General features: G+C 47.4%; 1 protein-coding gene across 3 annotated transcripts in view; it reads left to right on the top strand.

Moving 5' to 3' along the window:
* RNF213 (ring finger protein 213) overlaps positions 1 to 21,112 on the top strand; it is a 3,248,263-nt gene that overhangs the window by 2,458,819 nt on the left and 768,332 nt on the right. For 2 of the 3 annotated variants that reach the window (XM_069655189.1, XM_069655188.1), the window contains exons 42-44: positions 18,019 to 18,201; positions 18,782 to 18,951; positions 19,045 to 19,144. The exons of the other annotated variant lie outside the window; for it this stretch is intronic. In XM_069655189.1, the coding sequence (XP_069511290.1) occupies positions 18,019 to 18,201; positions 18,782 to 18,951; positions 19,045 to 19,144 (453 nt within the window). The remainder of the gene's footprint in view (positions 1 to 18,018; positions 18,202 to 18,781; positions 18,952 to 19,044; positions 19,145 to 21,112) is intronic. 3 annotated transcript variants of the gene reach the window in all.

The following is a 21,112-nucleotide window of genomic DNA, read 5'->3' as shown; positions in this document are numbered from 1 at the left end:
TTTATCGCCATTTCTTTTTGTTAAAGTCCTTCTTGTGTTTTACTTTGAGTGGCAAACCAGTTTGCCTCCTTTGTTCGCCAACCTTTGGCGAGCTTCTGTCCAGAAGCCCTCCTTTGGCATCTGGGTGTCTAGGTGGGCTGAATGTGAGGGAGGGGTTTAGCCACCCCCTGCACAGCGTCTCCTTGGAGACTCGAGTCGCACTTTGTATTGATTGGCTGAGGTGGTTGTCCGGTACGGACAACACCCCTGATGAGTGATTGACAGCCAGGCTGTGTGAATCGGGGATTTTGGCATAAAAGGCAGGACTCTTGGGCTGGAAGTCGGAGTCGCCTCTGGAACTGCAAGGAACCGAAGAGACTGGAGAAGAAGACGGCTGCTGCAACTCCTGAGTCCCGGTGAAGCCCTGCTGCAGTCCTGAGCTATCTGCCCTTTAACGACAAGAGAAAATCCAGTCCGGAGTCTTCTTCCCTTGAGCCACGTGGGATCAACCAGCTCACCTTCCACAGGCAGAGGACACTCTTCTTGGTCGACATCGCTGCACACAGCTGTAGTGGTCTGGATAGACATCTGAAGAGCCTCTCCTGTTTTAAAGGAGCACACCTTTCATTCAGCATTGATTTGCTGCTGCTAGCTTCATCCCTGGGTAGTGCAGATCGCTCCAGACGTCCTCCTTCTTGTCCTCCTTCTTGTCCCCAGGAACCGTGAGTCTGCAGGAACTACCAGGAACAACTGCCGTAGCACCAGCTCTTCATACGAATAAGGTACTGTGTCCGACTTGGCTTGTCCTTATCTTCCTTCCCTCTTATAACTTTTGCTTCCCTTTTGACAATATCTAAGTAAAATCTCAAATCTTGAACTTTTCCAACCTTGTGATCCTCGACAACAGGACCCCTGTCCCATTGACACTGACGCAGGCCTATTGACTTTTATCTACGTTTTAGAAAGTGTCTCTTGATTCTATCTGCCTTGACAAAAGTATTGCCTATGATTTTTATCCCCAACTCTCTTGTGTTAATTCATGTGCTAAGTGTGTTTGACTACGGTAACATTTCCGTTCGCGGGTACGCTTCTCTTTCGTAAGACCGAACTGTCATTGCTGTCAAAATGTGATCGCGTAACAACCCCCGGTAACGTCTTTGTTTCACAACACCAGTCTGTCAAATCCAAAGGTACTTAACTTGAATTGTTCTGCACAAGGGGAATTGGTTGTGTGTAGTGTATTTGAAGTGTGGTTTTAATTTAATAGAAGTGAAGTGTTTTGTGAACAGATTGTCTAAAAATAAATGTACTTTTACTTTTCAACCAGAAACCTTGAGTCGGTGTTTGCTTGAGTCACAGTAATTTTAGTCCTTTGTGTAATCTCTGCTACTGCTACCACTCTGTAGTACAGGCTTGTACCAAAGGTGAAATTGTACTACCACCTGTAGTCTTAATCTTGTGTAGTTGTCCCTAAGGGCACTGCCCAGGATTCTGCCTAACACCGTTGGATGCAAGTGGCAGGAAGCTCCGAGGACCAGATCGCCCTCAACGAGATATTCCGTCGAGCGTTTCGGTGGTCGGGTGTCCACGCGCATCTCGCGGCGGGCACAGACTTCCAAACGCCAGCGCACCAGGAGACGGTGACGACGGACACCTCCCTGGAGGGATTTGGCGCACATACAGGAAATCTTCACGCAAGCGTCCTATGGCTCCCAGAGGAGAGGTTGTTACACATCAGCGTCCTAGAGCTCCGAGCCTTTTTTTTGAGCCTTCAAGTCATTCCTCCTGTCCCTCAAGGGCAAGGTGGTGCAGGTCTTCACCAACAGCACCACCATGATGTTCTCCATTCGGAAGCAGGGGGCTCCAGGTCCCCAGCTCTCTCCAAAGAAGCGCAGAATCTGTGGCACTGGGCTGTCGTCCAGAGGATGTTTCTGGTAAACTTCCATCTGGCGGGAGTAAAGAACACTGTTGCCGACTCGCTCAGCAGGGAGCTGCGCTCTTGCCACAAGTGGGAACTTCGGCAGGGTCAGGTGGATCTACGGTTTTGACAATGGGGCAATCCTCAGATTGATCTGTTTGCGACAGCGACAAACTCCAAGTGCTGGATGTTCGCCAGCAGGTTTTCCCAGCCGGGGAGCATGCAGGATGCCTTCTCATTCCCCTGGGACGGCCTGTCTCTCTACGCGTTCTTGCCGTTGCTCCTGCGACTCATCAGTCAACTCAGACAGTCCTGGTGCAGGATCTCGTCGCACCGGTGTGGCCGAGACAGATATGGTACCCGGACCTTCTGGACATGTCGGCATTCCCCTCCCTCCCCCCAGTCAAGCTGCCGGCAGACGCAGATCTTCTCGCCAGGGAAGGAGGCGCAATTCTGACACCACAACGAATGGCGCTGGCAGTCTATTTCTACGCCCCTCAAGGGAAAGAATCTTTGAAGTTTCATTGAAGATTCCAGAAGGCCATCGAGAAGGAAGGAGGCTCCCTTTTCAAACTCTGCTCCAATTGCGCAATGTGTTTGTAGAGGACAAAGACCTCCAGTGCCTCTGCTGTCTCCATCCGGATCACATGGAATCGGATTGCGAAATCTGCCTCGGGTTCTCCAAACGAACCGTGAAGGATCGTCCCAGTAGGCTGGCGGCGTGGCTCAGCGCCAAGGCCTCTGCCCTGTGCGGAAAGCAGGGGCATGCCTCAGCTAGGACCAGTGGTCGGAAGAGCGGGCTTCTAAGTCCTTTGAGGGCACTGCATCCATGGGTGCCCTAGAGAAGGCCAAGCACTGTGAGTCTGTTTCCGTCGGGGGTGCCGTGCAAGCAGGTCCCGCGACAGGCAGAGCGTGCTCATCTTCTCCATCTGCCTCCTTCTCCAGCAATCGCTCCAGCTCCTCGTCGAATAGGAAATCGGCTAACCCGACAAAGCTGCGAGAAAGGCCAGAGAAGACAAAGGTGCAAGTAAAGGCGACCGACCTGCCCTAGAAGACCCAGGTGAAGTCGTTAACGATCAGTCAAGGTAGCCCCGACAGTACCCAGAGTATCCCTTCCCCCGAGACGGGAGGCATCAGCCAAGACGGTGTAAGGGACACCGGAGAAGAGGATGCCATCCCTGAGCCAGATCCCTACTACCGGGATGCAAGAAATGGAGGAGGAAGCCTCAACCGTACTCCAGGGCACAGATATTTCTTCCATGGACGAGGAGAAGCACGTGTCCATACACACGATCCAGGAGGATGTGGGGGACGCCGAAGGTAAAAATCCCGATGGGGACGACGACTGAGGACCTGCCGACAGCACAAGGCCCAGTAAGCCTCCCACCCGGACTCCTCCGGGGCATATATTGCTGGACATCCTTTCGACCCTGCACACCCAGGTGTCGGAGATATAGAAATGGATGCAGACGACACCAGTGGCCCCTGACCAACCTCTGGCATAAAAGAGGAAGTGCCACCATACACTGCCGCATCATACTTCACACGTGTCCCCCCACCACCTACCGAGACACGGGGATGGACACGATGACTACGGACACGGATGACATGGCCACGGCGGGTGGTTCGCCGCAGCCAAGGGCTTCTACCACAGACGAGGTGGGGTTGTTCCATGCCATGGTCGCCAGAGTGTCGGAACTCTTCCAATTGACCCCGGAGAAGACCAGGCAGGAAGGTTTCCTATATCAATGACGCAATGCCAAGTGGAAGACGAGTTTGGCAGTGCCTCTCTTGGATGACGTTTGGGAAGAAGGCCTGTCTTCGAGAAACCCGGCCCCTGCCAAGAGGTATCTGCTGGAGATAAATACTGGGTGCCTGAGTCCGCACCCATGTGCCTACGTTAACAGCCTCGACCAAACTCGTTGGTCTTGGCAGCAACAAGGATGACATCATCTAACCCCTCGACTTCGTGCTCCGTCCCTCCGCATAGCGAGGGGAAGAAGATGCCATGGGAAGAAAAGTAATCTACTAGGCAGTGTCAACAGTCAAGGCGGCCAACCAACGCCATTTCAATCCTGGCCAGATACGACAGGGAGCTATGGTACAAAATGACTCCACTGCTGGAGTTCCATCCCGAAGACAAGCGGGTCAAGGCACTTTGCATCCTCCAGGAGGGGGGAGGTGGCATCGGACCATGCCATCACGGTGGGCATGGACGGCGAAGCAGGGTTCTGACAGATGGGGAATGGTGTTTGTCGTTGTGGCTGGCTGAAAACCACCAACTTTTGTCAGGAAGTCCAGACGAGGGTTCTGGACATTGTCTTCGACAGGGACAACCTCTTTGGGAAGGCCATCGACTTGTCGCTGCAGGCCATTAAGACACTGAGACGGCCCGTGCCTTGGGCACACTTCAACACTGCCCGTCCTTTCGTGCCTCCGGCGGCAAGTCAGGCAGATCGTCGAAGGGTTTCGGCGGATGGTCCACTTCGTACCGTCAACCCTCCTGGTCCATGACCCAGGAGGCCTACAGAGGCCATTCCAAGGTTTGCGATGGCCAATGTCGCTCGCGGGGTGGCACGCAAGCCCCGAAGCAAGATTGAACCGGCCAGGACGTCTGGCCCCCACACATGCACCCCAGTGGGAGGCGAGCTGTCAGGCTTTGTCAGCGAGTGGAAGATCATCTCCACCGACTGATGGGTGCTGGACGCTCTCGCCCATGGACACACTCTACAGTTGCAGCAGAAGTGTCTGTGGATACCTCTGTTGGCCCGGCAGGAGCAGCACATCCCTCAGCTCCTGCAGGAAGAACGGACCATGATAAGAAAAGGGGTGCTAGAGCTGTTTCCAAAGCGACTCTTGGGCTCCAGAGTCTACTCCAGGTACTTATTGGTAAAGAAGATGACCAGGGACTGGAGGCCCATTCTAGACCTGCGGCGTCTCAACAAATACCTCAAGTGCCAAAATTTCAGGAGGGTCGCGTTGCAGCACTCAGCCAACTGGAGGAAGGAGACTTCTTGACGTCGCTGGATCTGGAAGATGCATACTTCCACGTCCCCATTCATGAGAAGCATTGCGAGTTCTTGCACTTCCTTGTTCAGGGAAGGCACTACCAATTCAAGACCCTCTCATTCTAACTGAAGTCGGCTCCCAGGGTGTTTACGAAGTGCCTGGCACCAGTGGCGGCCCATCTGCGTCTACAGAGGATACACGTGTACCCCTACCTCGACGACTGGCTCATCCGGGCCAAGTCAAGGGAAGTAGCCGTCGAACACACGGAGAGACCGTCCGGCTTCTGACGGATCTGGGGTTCTCCGTCAACTAGCCAAAGTCCTGCTTGATACCATCTGTTAGGGAGAATTCTCATAAATGTTTGATTTCCCTTACCTAAAGAGTCTCCCAGCAGCTTTGCTGGATTTCTAGGATTTATTATTTCACCTGGTAAGAGTGTGAGCCTTTTTCCCCACTCTTACATGTGTTTTGCTATGTGTATTTCTACATTCTGTGTGATCTTGGGCACTGGAGCCTCACCTACTCCATGTGCACCACTTTTTGTGTGTGTTACACAGCACCTTCAGTGCAGTGACACAGGGTTGTCTTTGAGACTCCCCCTGACTCCATTTTTCTGGGGCTGACTCCTGTCCCCCAGAAACAGGTAAAGTTGCCATTAACTTTATATAGTCCCTTTAAACCACAGACCCAGTGCACCCCATCTTAAATGGAGTATTGGAAAGGGTTAACTCTTATCCCTTTTTGTCTGTGCCTCTTGGAGCCTTGTTCCGCTTCCTTAACATTAAGACTTGGCTGGTGGCAGTGGTATCTACCCTAACTTTTCTACCGCGGTTGTCTTATATAACATGGTAATGTTTTAGGCTATTATATTAGCCTCGAACATAAAACCCGCTAGACCAAATACATTTTATTTTGGTTCCGGCTGGGTTTAGTCGCCATTTCTTTTTGTTAAAGTCTTTCTTGTGTTTTTCTCTGCCCGCGAAACCAGTGATGACTCCTTTGTTCGCTGTCTTTTCACGGGATTCTGCACAGAGGCCCTCCTTAAGGCGCCTGATAGTCTAGGTAGGTAGGATGTGAGGGAGGGATCTTCGGACCCCTGTCATGGGTTCCCTTGGTAACCCAAGTTGCTCTCTTGTCTGATTGGCTAAGGGGACTGGCCTTGCCAGGCCAGCCACCCTGCTGTGTGATTGACAGCCAGGCTGTATGAATGGAGGAAAACTGCATAAAAAGCAGGTCTCTGGGACTGGAAGAGCAGAGTCGCCACTGGAACGAAAGAACCAACGAGGAACTGGACGAAGGGGATCCCTACAACGACTGAACCGCCCGGTAAAACCCTGCTGCAGGTCTGAATCTCCAAATCTGACGACAGAGAAGATCCTCCAGAAAACTTCTTCCCTTGAGCTGGTTAGACCAACCAGTTCGCCCAAACTACAAGCCAGGACTTCTCCTCTGGTCGAATTTGCTGTACAGAGCTACAGTGGGCCGGATAGCCAGGAAGGTCGGACCCAGCTTGGGTTTTAAGGAGCGCACCTTTTATTCATTGTTTGGCGCTGCTGCTGGTTTCTTCCCTGGGTAGTGCAGGACCCTCCAGTCTTCCTACTTCTGATCAGTCCGACGGTCGCTTCAGGAACCGTGAGCCTGAAGGAATGTCAGCTACAGCCCCCTCTCCGTTTTAAGGTACTGTGCAAATCCGGTTGAGCGTTTCGCTCAGCCGCGGTAAAAGTGTGTGAAATCTTTCTCCAATCCGAGGGCTTGTCCTTCTCTTCTCTTTGAACTAACTTTTTGTTAGGCAGAAACCTCTGCAGTTCCCTTAGAGACCACTGCAAAAAGTTTAAGACCACAGGAGTAAGCAGTAAACCCAATTGGTAGCAGTCTGCACCACCCAGATTTACCTGGTAGCTGTGGCTGAGCAGTCGGACTTCTCTCAAGAAGAGTTAGGCAGTATATAGAGTATACACAATAGGGCTAAAAATACAGTAGAACAAGCAAACACTGACCAGAACTTTGGTATTAAAAGTATATAATTATTTATTTAAAAACACACTTATGAAAATACACCTAATATATCAAGCAAGTTCAAACACAGTCACTGTAAGTATATACACCTCCCTAATTAATTATTCGACAAGTCTAGGTTAATACACCACTTATTTAGCAAAACAGAGGTGACAGCGTAACCATAGATGGCATTCCAATAATTTGTTAAAAAAGGGAGAGAAAATGCAGAATAGGAAAATCACACAGTACCAACACTTTTAAGAAACCACAGCAAGTCGAGAAAGGCAGGGTCTACTGTAGTGCAAAAAGTTCATAGGCCAGGCCCACTCTTGGAGAGAGCAAGGTGGAATGTGCCCAAGATCACACAGTGGAAATGCACTCAGTCTTTGCAGAAAAGTCAAAAAGAGGTTGGATCAGTTCAGAAAGGCAAAGTTAGCAGGTCTGAGGTCAACCCAGTTAGAAAGTCAAGGATTTACAGGACACCTTGGACAATCTGTCGCAAGGGAGACCAGGCGGGACACAGTACCTGAAATGGTGAGAAAGCTCCAGCTGTGGCAGTTGTTCCTGGCAGCGGGTGCAAGTCTCAAATCTTGAACCAGAGTAAGAGAGGATCTCGACGAGGAAGAAAGCTGGAGGTCGTTGCACTGCCAGGGAAGAAACCAGCCGCGGAGTTTCCCGATTAAACGCTATAACCCTTTTATTTGCGGTAGTGGTGAAGCGTGGCTATCCGGCCTCCGGGGTGCGTGGCACGGGCGATTCGACCACGAGACGTCCAGGAAGGCGAAAAAGGCGAACTGGTTGGTCCCACCAGCTCAAAGGGAAGAAGACTCTCCTGGAAGAAGATCTCCTCTGTCGTCGGGGAAGTGGTGAGTTCGTACAGCAGGGCTCCACCGGTGGTGTCGTCGTAGATGGCTCAGCTTCTCCCCTCTTCGGATTCTTTAGGTCCTGTGGCGACTTCTGAAGTTCCAGTCCCCAAAGCCCTACTTTTATGCAGAAAAACCCCCATTCATCAGCCTAGCTGTCACTCAAACATGCTAAGTGGTGAGCCGGGCGGCTCACCACTGGGCCAATCACACAAGCGTGCGACTTGAGTTGCCAAGGCAACTCAGTCCAGGGTGCCTAATCTCCCTCCCACACATCCTGTAGACCCCAGACAGAGTCCTGCAAAAAGACCCAACCAGGGAATAAATATTAAATAAATAACCCGGCGGTATCTTTAACATTGCACCAAAAAGTGGTGCGTTTAAAATGAATGGGAAAATCCCATAGGAAATATTCCGGTGGAATATTTCGCATGGTATCCACTGCCACCAGCCAGTAACTCGGCAAGGGGGGGGACTGGACAGTGTCCCCTTGGAAAACAGACCCAGGGGCAATCAAATTACCCCTACCAGTACTTCCACAATATGATGGTTTGTACTGGTTCTGTTTACAAATTGAGACTAGTAAAGCCAATGGTGACTTTACATGCCCTGGGAGACGGTAGTCAGTCCCAGGGTATGGAGTCTATGTTTGGGGGTCACTATGACACCCCTATGTTACTGCACTGAGGGTGCTGTGTAACACACATAGCAAAAACACATTAAGCTCTATGGGGTAAAAGACCCCATAGCCCATAAAGCACATTTACAGTCAAAGGACATACTCAAATCATGCCTAAGAGTGGGAGAAAAAGAGTCTCACTCTTAGCAGGAGAAACAAATAAACCCCAAAAATCCAGCAAAACTGCTGGGGGACTCACTAGGTTTGGGAAATTAGCCTTAACAGAGAATTCTCCCTAACACTTTTCTACCAACCAACCTCGTCCGGAATCTGTGCCACGAACTTTACCGCGAACTACCCTGAACCGTGTGATCTTGAGCAAAAGACTTTTGACCCATTGACTTTGGCCCTACGCCCTTTCTAGCTGATCTCCTCACTGTAGTCTCTCTTGTTCAATTGCCCAGAGTACTTACCTGTTGGTTTTGTCTAATTTTTTATAACTTTGTCTTTCCCTCCCTTTTAAATTGCTGGAGTGCCATTTTGCTCCCTCTTCATTTTGTGAGCTTAACTTGTCTGGAATTTAAGGGAAGTGGGGTGGTGTATTTATGATTGTGATTTTTGACTTGCTTAGAATAGTGAAATGTTATACAACTGTTGAGTAAATAAATATATATTCCTTTACTTAGAAACCTTGAGTCAGTGTTTGCCTGAATCCTAGTAATTGCTGTCCTTTGTGTAACTATTTGTACTGCTCACTTACTCTTGAGATGAGTCTGGCTGCTGCGCTACTGCTACCACTATAACGGTGTAGTACAGGCTTGTACCAAAGGTGAAATTGTACTGTCACTTGTAGTCTTAATTGTGTGTAGCGTTCCCAAAGGGTACTGCATATAATTCTGCCTAACACCATCACAGAACGTTCCTGGGGGCCAGGCTCAACACGGTCTCCTGCCTGGCTGGTCCCTTGGAAGAGAGGTTAGCGGCCCTGCTGGACAAGGTGCAACGGTTGTTGACACTGAAGACCGTCACAGTGCGGACCATCAAGTCGCTGCTCGGCATGATGTCGTTGTGCATCTACTTGATCTGGCTATGCAGGTTGCGGATGCAACCCCTTCAGGAATTCTTGACTGCCTGGTGGATCCAGGTGTCCGGAAGCTTCGGCAGACAATATTGTTCTCGACAAGGAGTTCTGTCAAGCAATAAGGTGGTGGGGCGTACGCTCCAACATCACCAGGGGCACAGATTTCCGGAGCCCCCATACCAGGAGACGGTCACCGCGGACGCTTTCTTGGAGGGCTGGGGAGCCCACACCGAACGTCTCGATGCCAGAGAGGGATCTCCATATCAATGTCCTGGAGCTGCGGGCAGTGTTCTGCGCCTTCAAGTCGTTCCTTCTATGCCTCAAGGGCAAGGTGGAGAAGGACTTCACGGACAATACCACGATGTTCTACATCAGGAAGCAAGAGGGTACCAGATCCCCAGCGCTCTCCAGAGAAGCCCAGGAGATGTTCCTCATTCCTTTTCACCTGGTCAAGAATGCCATCGCTGACTCCCTCAGCAGCGAGCTGCACTCTTGCCACGAGTGGGAACTTCGACAGGATCAAGTGGACAGCCTCTTCCTCAATTGGGGCAGACCCCAGATAGTTCTGTTTGCGATGGCGCCGAATTCAAAATGCCAGATATTCGCCAGCAGATTACACCAGCCGAGGAGCATGGGAGATGCAATTTCCTTCCCGCGGGAAGGCCTGTTCCTGTATGCGTCTCCCCCACCCCCCGTTGCCTCCTGCTGCGAGTCATCAATCAACTGAAACAGTGCTGATGCAGGTTGATCCTCATCACCCCGGCGTGGGCGAGGCAGATTTGGTACCCGGATCTTCTTAGTATGTCAACGACGCCTCCGGTCAAGCTGCCGGTGGTTGCGGATCTAATCACCATAGAAGGAGGCAAAATCACACATTACGACCCAGGATCGCTGAACCTGAAGGCTTGGCTCCTGAAGCCTTAGAGTTCGGAGGGTATGAGCGGTCAGCAGACTGCAAGGAGGTCCTTGTCAGAGCGTTGTCAACTCGTCAGTGCTACGGGCACAAGTGGAAACATTTTGCAACGTGGTGGTGAATACAGAAGATCAACCCTCTGAGGGTCTCGGCCCCCGCAGATTATTTTGTACTTGTTGTTGTCTTTGGCCACTGCAGGGATGGCACACGCCTCTGTCAAGGTGCATCTGGCAATTATCTCCTTCTACACCAGGTCTCCAAGACGGACTTCTCTTTGGTCCCACCGTCTAGTCAAGGAGTTCCTCAAAGGACTGTTTGGATCGTTCCTGCAGGTGAAGGCCCCTTGCCCCGGCGTGGGAACTCAACGTGGTGCTGACGAGGCTCATGGGGGCTCCCTTTGAGCCTATGCATCAGGCCCCTCTCCAGTTCCTTTCCTGGAAGACGACTTTTCTCGTGGCCATCACCTCTCCCAGGAGGATAGGTGAGATCCAGGCTCTTTCCTGCAAACAGCCTTTTCTGACTTTTCACGACACAAGGGTGGTGCTGCGCCCGCACCCTTCTTCATGCCAAAAGTTCAGTCTGAATTCTACCTCAACAAATCAGTGTTGCCTGTGTTTTTTTCATAACTTTTGTCGCCGGCTGAAAGGACTTTGAACTCGCTGGATGTGGCTCATGTCCTGAAGTACTAAGTGGCACGCACAAAGTGTTTCCGGAAGACATCTCAACTAGTCGTGAAATGTGGTCTTGTGAACCATGGGAAAGCCTTGTCCAAGGTTTCCATTCAGGTGGCTCGCCAGCTGCATCACACACTGTCACCGGTTGGCAAACTGACCACTGCCCGGCCATCGTAGAGCCCATTCCAGCAGAGCGATCGATTCGACAACTGTGTTCCCATCTGGTGTGCCCGTGTTGGTCATCTGTAGGGCTTCTACGTGGAGGTCCACACACCTTCACAAGATTCTACTGCGTCGACAGGGATTACTGTTTCTGCTTAGGGTCACATGCTGTGCATATTGTCCAACATCTGGTGGAAGTCGGAGAGTAATGCATCTTGTTTTCGAAGTTCGAAAAGGGACGTCGACTGGGCGTGACTGTAACACTATCCCTAATATGACATGTATTGGGCAAGATTTGATGCAGTACCCTGCAAGTTTTAAATAAGCCTTCTTTAGAAAGGGCAATATGCAACCATAAAAAATACACTACACAACACTTCCTCAGATTTAGGATAAGCAAGTAGATACCCTATTGGGATGCGTCACACACGCACACACTTCTACACTCTCAGGTGACTTCAATTGCTAGGACAATGTTTGGCATTCATATAACACTTTTTACACTTAATGCAATTCTGAGGTTGTGGAAAAAGATTAGGGAAGGAAAAGGTTAACATAGTCTCATAATATATGTATACTTTTCATTCCCCCAATGAAGTGATCTTTCCAAGAAATATAAGTTAAATCTATGTACCACCTATGAGGTTATATGAGGTTAGAAGACTCTGCAGGGAGCCAGGACAGCCAAAGCCAATTTGAGCAATGTCTATGGAGCTGAGGCACTTCTTTAGATAGTGCAAAAGTAGAGAGTTTGTAGTAAAAAGAATCACTGTTGGGCCATAAACTGTAAGGCTTGTGAAGGGAAGAGCTAGAATCAACTCTACAAAAAGCAGCTACTGCAAGTCTCAAGTGATAGCAAGCAAGCTACAGACACAAGAGGGAAGTACCCCTTAGTCAAGACAGAACCTTAGGTTGGAAGATGAGGTTCCATCTGGCTTCTGTTCCTGTTGCAATCCTACAGATCCTGGGTTCCTTGCCCTCAGCCGTGGGGACAAGAGGGAGGACGTCTGTGGACTCCTGCACTTCGGTTTGAAGGTCGGCAGCAGCTACAGGCTGTTTCCAATTCAGTGGCACTTCAGCTACCGATCAATAGCACCACAGCGGTTCTTGGACACTTGATGGGCTTCCCTTGCTTCTGGAGTCCAGCACTCTGGTGAGGTGACTCGGGCTTTGGTAGTCCTGCTTCAGGAGGGTCCTCTGGATCTTTCTGGAGCTCTGCTCGGTCTTAAAGGGGATGCACTCGATTCTGGTTTTCCTGACCCCTGGCACTCGGTTCCAGGAGCAGCGAAGTACAGCCAGCAGGGAGAGGTTTTCCAGCAGAGTTCGTCTTGGGGTTAGTTGGTCCCACCAACCCAAGGGAAGTTGTTGTCCGTTCCAGGCTTCTCTAGTCGATAAGAAATTGGAGCTTCAACACTGCAGCAGGACTTCACTGGGCAGTTCAACCGTCTAGGAGGTTACAGCAAGCTTCTCTTCCAGTTTCTTTCGTCTGTTTCTTCCAGTGGTGGACTCTGCCTTCTGTTCAAGAGACCTCACCTTTTATGCAGGTTTCTCCCATTCATACACAGCCTAGCTGGCACTCACACAGCAGGGTGACTGTTCTGCAAGGACCGCAATCCAGCCAATCAGCATAGGGTGCATTCAGGTAACCAAGGAGACTCACGACAGGGAGTTTGGGGCACCTCCTTCGCTTCCTGCCCTACCAGATACACTGGAACCAGAGGCGGGTTTCAGAACTGAAGCCCGCCAAAGGAAAAATGAACAAAAGGGGTAAACTTGGTTTGGCGAGCAGAGTAAAACCCAAGAAAGATCTCACAAGCAAGAAATGGCGAAAAAAGAAGACTGGGCCATTTTGACAAAATGGGCACCCATGGGTGCAATACTGCAGCTAAGGATTCAGTCTGCGGTATAAACACACAATGGTAGGAAAATTAGACCACTGCCACCAGCCATTAAAAGCCATGAGGGTAACATAAAAAATGTTACATGAGTAAGTAGACAAAGGGGCTACTAAGTAACCCCACAGCACTCCACATAGGATGGTGTGTGCTGGGTCTACAGAGAGAAAAAGATAATTTCACTTTACTACTCTTGGAAACAGTAGTTTACCCAAGAAAAGGTTTTTTAACCTTATGAGAAATTCAAGGGACTTCTCTGTGGCACTGCACTGAAGGTGCTGTGTGTCTTTTTTATTTATTTATTTGTTTTTGGTTTTAAAAGAAAAACCTTTACAAAAGAATAGTGCCTTTCCTTAGATAAAATTGCAATAGGATCTCGGAAACCAGGGAATAACTGGAATGGCCAAAAAATGTCAACCAGGAAGCTCAGTAGGCCATGTTAGTATAGTAAGTTTCTCTGAGACCTTTACTATCGCAGCAGTGAGCATAATTTCCTGGCCGGAGATCAGTCTGTTCCAGAATGCATCTTGATTTAGACTCACTTCTCTGCTTACAAATCTCCTCAGTAAAGACACTCTTATGGCCCATGTGCCTTCGCACTCCAGCAGTAGATGTTTCAATGTTTGGCGGTTCGAAGTTTTACAGATTTCGCAGAATTTTGTTACCTTCTCTCCCTGGTTTCTTTGAGCCAATATTTCTCCTGTGTAGGCTAGGTTCAGTCTCAGTCTGAGAAAGCTGTTTCTTATCTCTCGATCTGGGAATTCTTCCAGGTAACGTGGCATGGTGCCAAGTTTCCTATCTACTATCAAGAAGGAGTTTAATGTTTTTAGGTTTCTGACTCCTGTGATTGTTTCGATCCAGTCAGCCATTTCTAGTTTTTTTTTTTTTACCTTCAAGGGGTTTTGTAGAAGGATTTCCTTTGGTAAATCAAGCTTATGCAGGATCTGTCCAATCTTTTCTTCTAAGCTCGATAGTTGGTTTGATTTTGCTTTCTTTAAGTGTTGGTTTATATCGAAAAAAAGAGTGGCCCTGCTGGCTGTGATTATATTACGATAGAGCGACAGAAGTTTCCACTCTGCACGGCAGCTCAAGGAGGTCAGGCCTAGTTCGAACCTCAGACTGACTGACGAAGTGCACATTGGTAGCGAAATGGACGATTTCCAAATGAGACCCTCAATTCTATTCCAATCGTAGTTCCACAGCAGAGGTTTTGCCTCCAATCCATAGAGGAGGACAGGAACTGCTTTGCCTACGTAGAATTTCTTGAGTGGGGACAATGAAAATTTACAAAATTTTCCATTTAAGTTTTTCATTTGTGCAATAATTTTCGAGGTCTTGTTGAGAATTGATGATTTCACCTTGTTTGCAGTTGGATGGGCTAAGACTTCATATCCCAGGTATGTGAGCTCATCTACTCGGAGAATTGCCTTGTTGTCCAACACCCAGATCCTTGATGTTACCTTTTTTCTTGGTTGTTTGAAAATCAAGACCTTGGATTTTAGTGGGTTGATTATTAGGCCATTTAACTTGGCATATTCATTGAGTTTGGATAAAAGATGTTGCAGTCCTAATGCTGATCCATCCAAAAGAACAAGATCGTCCGCATTGGCCAGCCAGTGTAATCTTCTGCTGTTAATCCTGGGACAGATGAGCGACGCCGAGGCCAGAAAGTCTCCAATGTCTGATAGAAATAGGTTGAAAAACAATGGTGCACCCAAACATCCTTGTCGTACCCCTTTAAGGACCTGGATTGCTTCTGGTAGGTTGCCAACGTCATCCAGCCTCACTCTAATCGTGGTATTTTTATGTAGTTCGACGAGCATAGCCAGCAGGGGGGCTGGAATTCCCCAGTTGTTCAGTTTCTGCCAGAGGAGTGATCTGTCCAGCAGGTCAAATGCCTTGGACAGATCTACCCATGCCCCATACAGTGGAGAGCCTTCTTTCTCATTTGAGCTTTCGCTCAGCAGGTTCAGTGTGAGGCCATTAAGGCTGGTAGAGAGACCCTTCCTGAAACCTGTTTGGTGCGGAGGGAGAATCTCATTTGAGTCCACCCATAGAGAAAGTTCCCTCAATAATATTCTCATGAATATTTTACTGTCTATATCCAAGAGGGCTATGGGTCGATAGCATGTTGGACTTAGCCTATCACCCCCTTTGAAGAATGGAATAATCACTGCGTTCTTCCACGACGGTGGAAAAGTTTTTTCCCTCAGGATTCCTTGAAAGAGATGAAATAGCAGTTTTGACCAAAGTTTTGGCTGATTTTTTAACACCTGATATGTGAGGCCGTTCGGACCTGCTGCTTTTGAGGTAGAGGATGATGTTATGAGTTCTTCGATGTCCTCTTCAGTAAATTCCAGAGACCAGGTGATGTTGCAGATGCTAATGTCTCTTGATCCTGTTGCTTCGAAGTTCTTGGCCAGATGGTCTACCCACTTGTGTTCCGGCACTAAGTTGCAAAGAGAACTATTTTGGCCAGTTTCGAGTTGATTTAGAACTGCCCAAAAATTTCTGCAGTTATTTGCACTAAGAAGCAAAAGCATTCTCTCCCCATCCTCTTGTATTTTTCAATGTTTGTGATTCTTGGACCAGTTTCGATAAATTTGTTTGGTCTTTTTAAGTTTTTGAATGCAGCCTAGAGGATCTTCTGCTCTGGTCTGTCTTATGCTTCGCAGTGTTTGACGCAGATTTCTTTTCCTTCTGAACGTTTCCTCATCGAAGTGATGGAGATGTGTCTGTTTCCCCACCATTTGTACTTCACTTGGTCGGCAAATGGACCATATAAACTTTCCGAATCTTTCTGGATGGCACTCTTCGGCTACTATTGAGGGATGAACTATTGCTAAACGATCGTTCAAGTTTTCCCCCCCATGTTTGTACTTGACTACTTTCAGTTTCCCCTTTGAGCCCTCCAAGTCCTGTCTGATGCGTGGGTTTGTAGAACACTGAGTTTCAGGAAAGTAGAGTTCCAACCTCGCGTGATCACTTCCCCCTTCCCAATCTAAGGTGAGATGATGTGGGTGCAGGGTAAGTGATGGTGAGGCGAAGATGTAGTCTATTATTGATTGCAACCTTCCCTGACGCCATGTTGGTCCGGGGTTGTCCGTACTGCTATCGTCTTCAGATATCATGTCGAGATCCCATGATTGAAAGAAGTCCCACCATTGTTTACCTTTCTGTGTGGTACTGTGTTTGGTTAAGCTGTTTCTACTATTTCCTACACTAATGAGATCTGTGTTCAGGTCCCCTGCTACAACAATCTGTGCTCCTATGTGATTAATCTTGACCGTGGAGAATAGTTCATTTAGAGTTTCTATGTAGTCTCGGAGTTTGGAAATGGCTGGGTTCCAATAGATGTTTACCAGAATGAGATTGGCCCGGCAGTCGCTCTGTCCTGTCTCTGCTTTACAGGCCTGGATACCCACTGGATTATTGCAGAGCGTAACCACATTTTTAATGGCAGAATTTTTGGTTGCTATTATCATTCAGGTGCTGTGTGTCACAAATCAAAAGTAGATGCCTATGGAGTTTGTCAGACTCCAAAAACAAAGAATACAGAATCCAAATCCGATCAAAAATACATGAGGGAGTGAGGAAAAGGTCTCACTCGCTCCAGGATAAAAATTAAGAAACATTGGGGGTCTCCAATTTGAAAGCAATTAGCACAGAAATGAGAATTCTCCATAACAGTGATATAACTACTTACCAGTTTAATTTTACAGTGTGTTCTAAAGGTCTAAATAAATAACTCTATTTTTATAACTTACTGTCTAAGTTGAATTATTGTGTGGTATTCTCTGAGGAGTCATTGCGCGCCCCTGTTCATGGTCACGCTCTCCTGAGACTTAAGCCTTGACTGCTCTCCACACCACCTTGATTGGGTTTGGGCTAAACTCTAAGTCTACCCGTTGTTGGGAGTAGCTAGCACCTTGTCTAGCACCTTCCTGCAGCCCTAAAGCGCTTTACAAATAGGCAAGACCTTTTCATGCAAAAAAATCACACACAGGCATGACCAGCCACTAAATAAAAATAGCATTTAAATATATGGTGCAAATAAACATTTAGCTGAATATATTTGTAAAACTGTTACATTGTATTTAGCTTATCTCAAAGCAGGCTCTGTGCCAGAAGGAATGTAGCCTGTGCTAAAAGTAGACTACAGGCATTGCATCACTATCACCGAGCTAGCACTTGCAGAGCACACGAAGTGGATTAACAGCTGTTTCTGTTAATCAAAAGCCCATGCCGACTAAGAATAGCAGAATATACGTGCTCATGCACACAATGCAGCAATATGTAAAAATAAGGGTTTTTTTTTAGAAATTACTGGACCAGATCAAATAAAATTGTGTTGAGTGAAGTGTTGAGAGAACGGCGGGGAAGATATGTTTATGTATGAATGGTTATAACATAGCAAATGATGCTAAACAAGAGGAAAATTTATTCCTGCAGAGGCAGCAGTATGTTAAAGTACTATTGGTCTAAATGTAAACCTGGCCATGCAACACTGGAGACTACAGCATCCCTTGTATGGCTAGAAGAACAGTTTTGGATAAGCTCTGCCGCTATCCAGTAACCAATAAAGAGTATTTAAGCTCCAGGCCCAGCACCAGTCTTCACGACCTGGGAGCCAGCCTAGGAAGACAGAATGCTGATCGGAATGTCCTCTGCCATTCCCCCAATCCTCATCTATCTGTTGCAAGATAGACTCATGGCCATAATTTCCTAGAGGGGTGCATTTATTGTGAGCGTGATCAGAGGGTACCCCAATGTGTTTAAGGGGTACAAGTATGGCCTACCTTTGTGTTCACCATAACTATGGTGGGCAGATAAAATATGTCCCATCAGGGCTGATTTTAGTAATGCATCTCAAACATAATTGTTCTGTTCTTTTCTTTTGGGTGCAGGTTTGGTCTACAGTGGTGTCCAGTCTGTCTGGGTGACCCTGAGCCACCGATCCTCTTGCCTTGTGACCACATGTATTGTGAAAAGTGCATTAACTGCTGGCTCACACAAGGGGAAATGAATTGTCCTTTTTGCAGAACACAACTCCCAGATGACTACATTGCCACTGTATCCGAAGAGCTGAGGTACTATACCAGACCTTTCATAAAGTTAGTGTTGCTTTATTTGCTTGCATCTTAAGCTGGTTCTTAAAAGAAATCTCAAAATGGTACCCTACTATATGTCCATATTACATTTAATTTCCTTTGCATCACAATAAGGAAGCCATGTTCCTGGGCCTTATTTTTCTGGGGCAAAATGACATTTCTAAAACTCTTTGGCTGTTGGGATCCCTGCTTACTAGCAGTACTCCCTGGAGTGCACAGCATTGATTGATTTTATCTCCGCATAGAGAACCTTTATAAGAGTTACACCAGTGAGGGGGATTGTATGTCGGAGTTGGTCTAGCTAGGAGATGGAACTTGCAAAGTCTTCTTCATGTTGTGCTGTTTCTATCATGCAGTGTAATTCCTGGGTATAGGTGCAGCTGAGGCAATTACTTTGGGATGTGTTCCTTCAAAGAGAACACCCCAACACAGGGTGGTTTGACATGCTGATTCCAAACATAGATATGCAAGAGACTATAGTTAAATGTAAGCAGTTTCGTTTCTGAAAGGGATATCAGTCTCAATGGATTGCACCCTCTTTTGTTTCTTTTCTCTCTAGTGGCGCCATTGAAAAAAATGCTCACTTTCGGGGACTGTGCAACAGCTTCTTCATAGACCTGGTCTCCACACTGTGCTTCAAGGACAATGTTCCCCCTGATAATGAAGTCATCCTTCAACTTTTATCACTGCTATTCGTAAACAAGGAGCTGTGTGATGCTATCGCAGCCAGTAAGTCTTTGCCCTGCCCTAGTGTTACTCTGAGGGCTTTTCCAGACTTATTATAAGATGGTGAGTGACTTTTGTGTTGTTCCCTTTCTTAAGATCAGGCAGGCCACACCAAGTCGTTGTCTCCGTTTGATGACTCTGTGGATAAGAATCCAGTAATTCGCTCTGTGATCCTGAAGTTGCTTTTAAAATACAGGTGGGTACAGCTTAAGAATGCAGGGCTGCACAAAAATAATTCTGTCCTGGACATGTGGGCCATGAAATCAGACATTAGAGAGCAATGACACACACTGGTAAAGAGAGGGTAATGCTTCCTTAATTAAGTGTATACTAAAGTGCATATTTCGAGTTTGTTTCTCCTTGCTGGTTTTCTTCTATTAGAGTGTTGTTTCTTAGGCCTTCTTTCGAGTGTACAAATATACCAATCTAAAAGATTTGTCTTTTTACAGATTGCCCATTCAAGTGGACTCCCCAGCATATCCACTAACTCTTGACCTAATTTATTTCTGAGTGAGGTCTTTTTAACCTCACTCCCTTGCTTAACATACTTTCTTGTCAGGGCTCTGCTTAGTCCTTAAAGTGAGCACTACAGGGGCAACTTCCGCCTCATTGATCTCTGTTGTGTAGTACCTATTATATACTTTATGGTCAGTTGTGCAGGGAGCCTTGCTCCCCCTTTCTTTGTATTTAATAGGCATCTTTCCCAGACAGGCTAGTGGCAGATTGTCACACTTTCTTATGCACTCCTGTGCACCTTTATTTCTTTGCCATATGTTAGCCATTTTACTACTCCAGTGGTCAAAATTCCTAACCTTATTTAAGCCCTGTTTTTAGCTTACTATCTTTTTTGGCAGTCTACCTTCACGGTACAGGTGGAAATGGTGATATATGCTACTTTTCTACATAGGTCTGGCCAGATCCCAGGAAAGTGACTTGCAATGCTTGAAACTGGTTTGGACTTGTCTACACACCCTAATCCACATACAAGCCAGACAGATATCACAACGTTGGCTGAGGTGGTTATACATGATTGGACAACCTTACTTTGGGAACACTTTGTATGCCCTTTTCGTTGTCCTCAGTAGCATTTGTGCTACTTTCCAGGCATCTTCTAAAAAGGCTGGTCACATTTGTTAAATGTTTAACCTTTTTGCAGGTGAATTATCACACGTTGCTTTTTTAGCTGTGATAATGCACTTTAGAGGACCATATTCTCAGAATGGCCACATGTACTGTTCGAGATGCCCAGTTCAATGTTAGTCATCCTTACTTTTCATTTATAGGATGGTGCCCTTTCTTTCTGCACCTTGGCAGGCTTCTTGCAAGAAGTCCTCAAAGGTTCTAAAGGTTCTCCCATATGTGGGAGCTGGCAGAAAAGGGAGAGGAACTCTGCCTGAATCCACATTCCTCCGGGGGCTTCGATGTTGCTTGTCAGGTTCTGGAAGGCTGGTTGTCTACTATTGGACATCCACCTCCAAGCTTGAATGTTGAAAGTGCCCTTATTTATTAAGAGAGGTTTATTACAAGATGTGGGCGATGTTAGTGGTTATGGTCAAAAGGGTAAGTCAAGTTCAGGTAAGCAAACTAACTCAATCCCAGTCACTAAGGTATGCCTAGGAAGGGATTCCTGACCAGGCCTCTACCAGTCAGAAAAGAGTAGTGTAGGGACAGTTCTTTATACCCCCATGTAACTGTACAGAGAACAGGGCGGAAAAAAACAGATATGTTAACTTATGTTAGGGAGATTTATCATTTGTGTGCTTCGTCTCTTCTCTTAGTGAGACCCCCAGCACTTGTTGCTGGACTTCTGGACCTTTTTTTTCAATCCTGAATGAGTGGAGCCTTTTTCCACTCATTCGTTCTTGTGGGCTGTCTCTTTTGGAACTCTATTCTTTGTATTTAACCTATACTGTGGAGTCTGTCTGCTCCATAGCTTTTAAAGTCATCTGAATGTTACTACTGCAGCACACAGCTCCTTATGGGCACTGCTGCTGGGGACCCTTAGGGTCCACCTTCAAGATTATTTTTCTATATCCTTAAGTAACTACAGTTCTTAAGGAATGATGGAGAGATACTGAGTATCTCTCCCAAAACTCTATAGTCTGAGAGATTTGCACACACCACCTTCAGTTGAGTAATTGTAATTAGTTAGTCATAATGCGCT

This window comes from Ambystoma mexicanum, chromosome 3q (genome assembly GCF_040938575.1).
Source record: "Ambystoma mexicanum isolate Mex_15411 chromosome 3q, UKY_AmexF1_1, whole genome shotgun sequence".
Classification (NCBI taxonomy): domain Eukaryota; kingdom Metazoa; phylum Chordata; class Amphibia; order Caudata; family Ambystomatidae; genus Ambystoma; species Ambystoma mexicanum.
The sequence above is the reverse complement of the archived record's forward strand: the minus strand, read 5'-3'. Positions and strand labels throughout refer to the sequence as shown.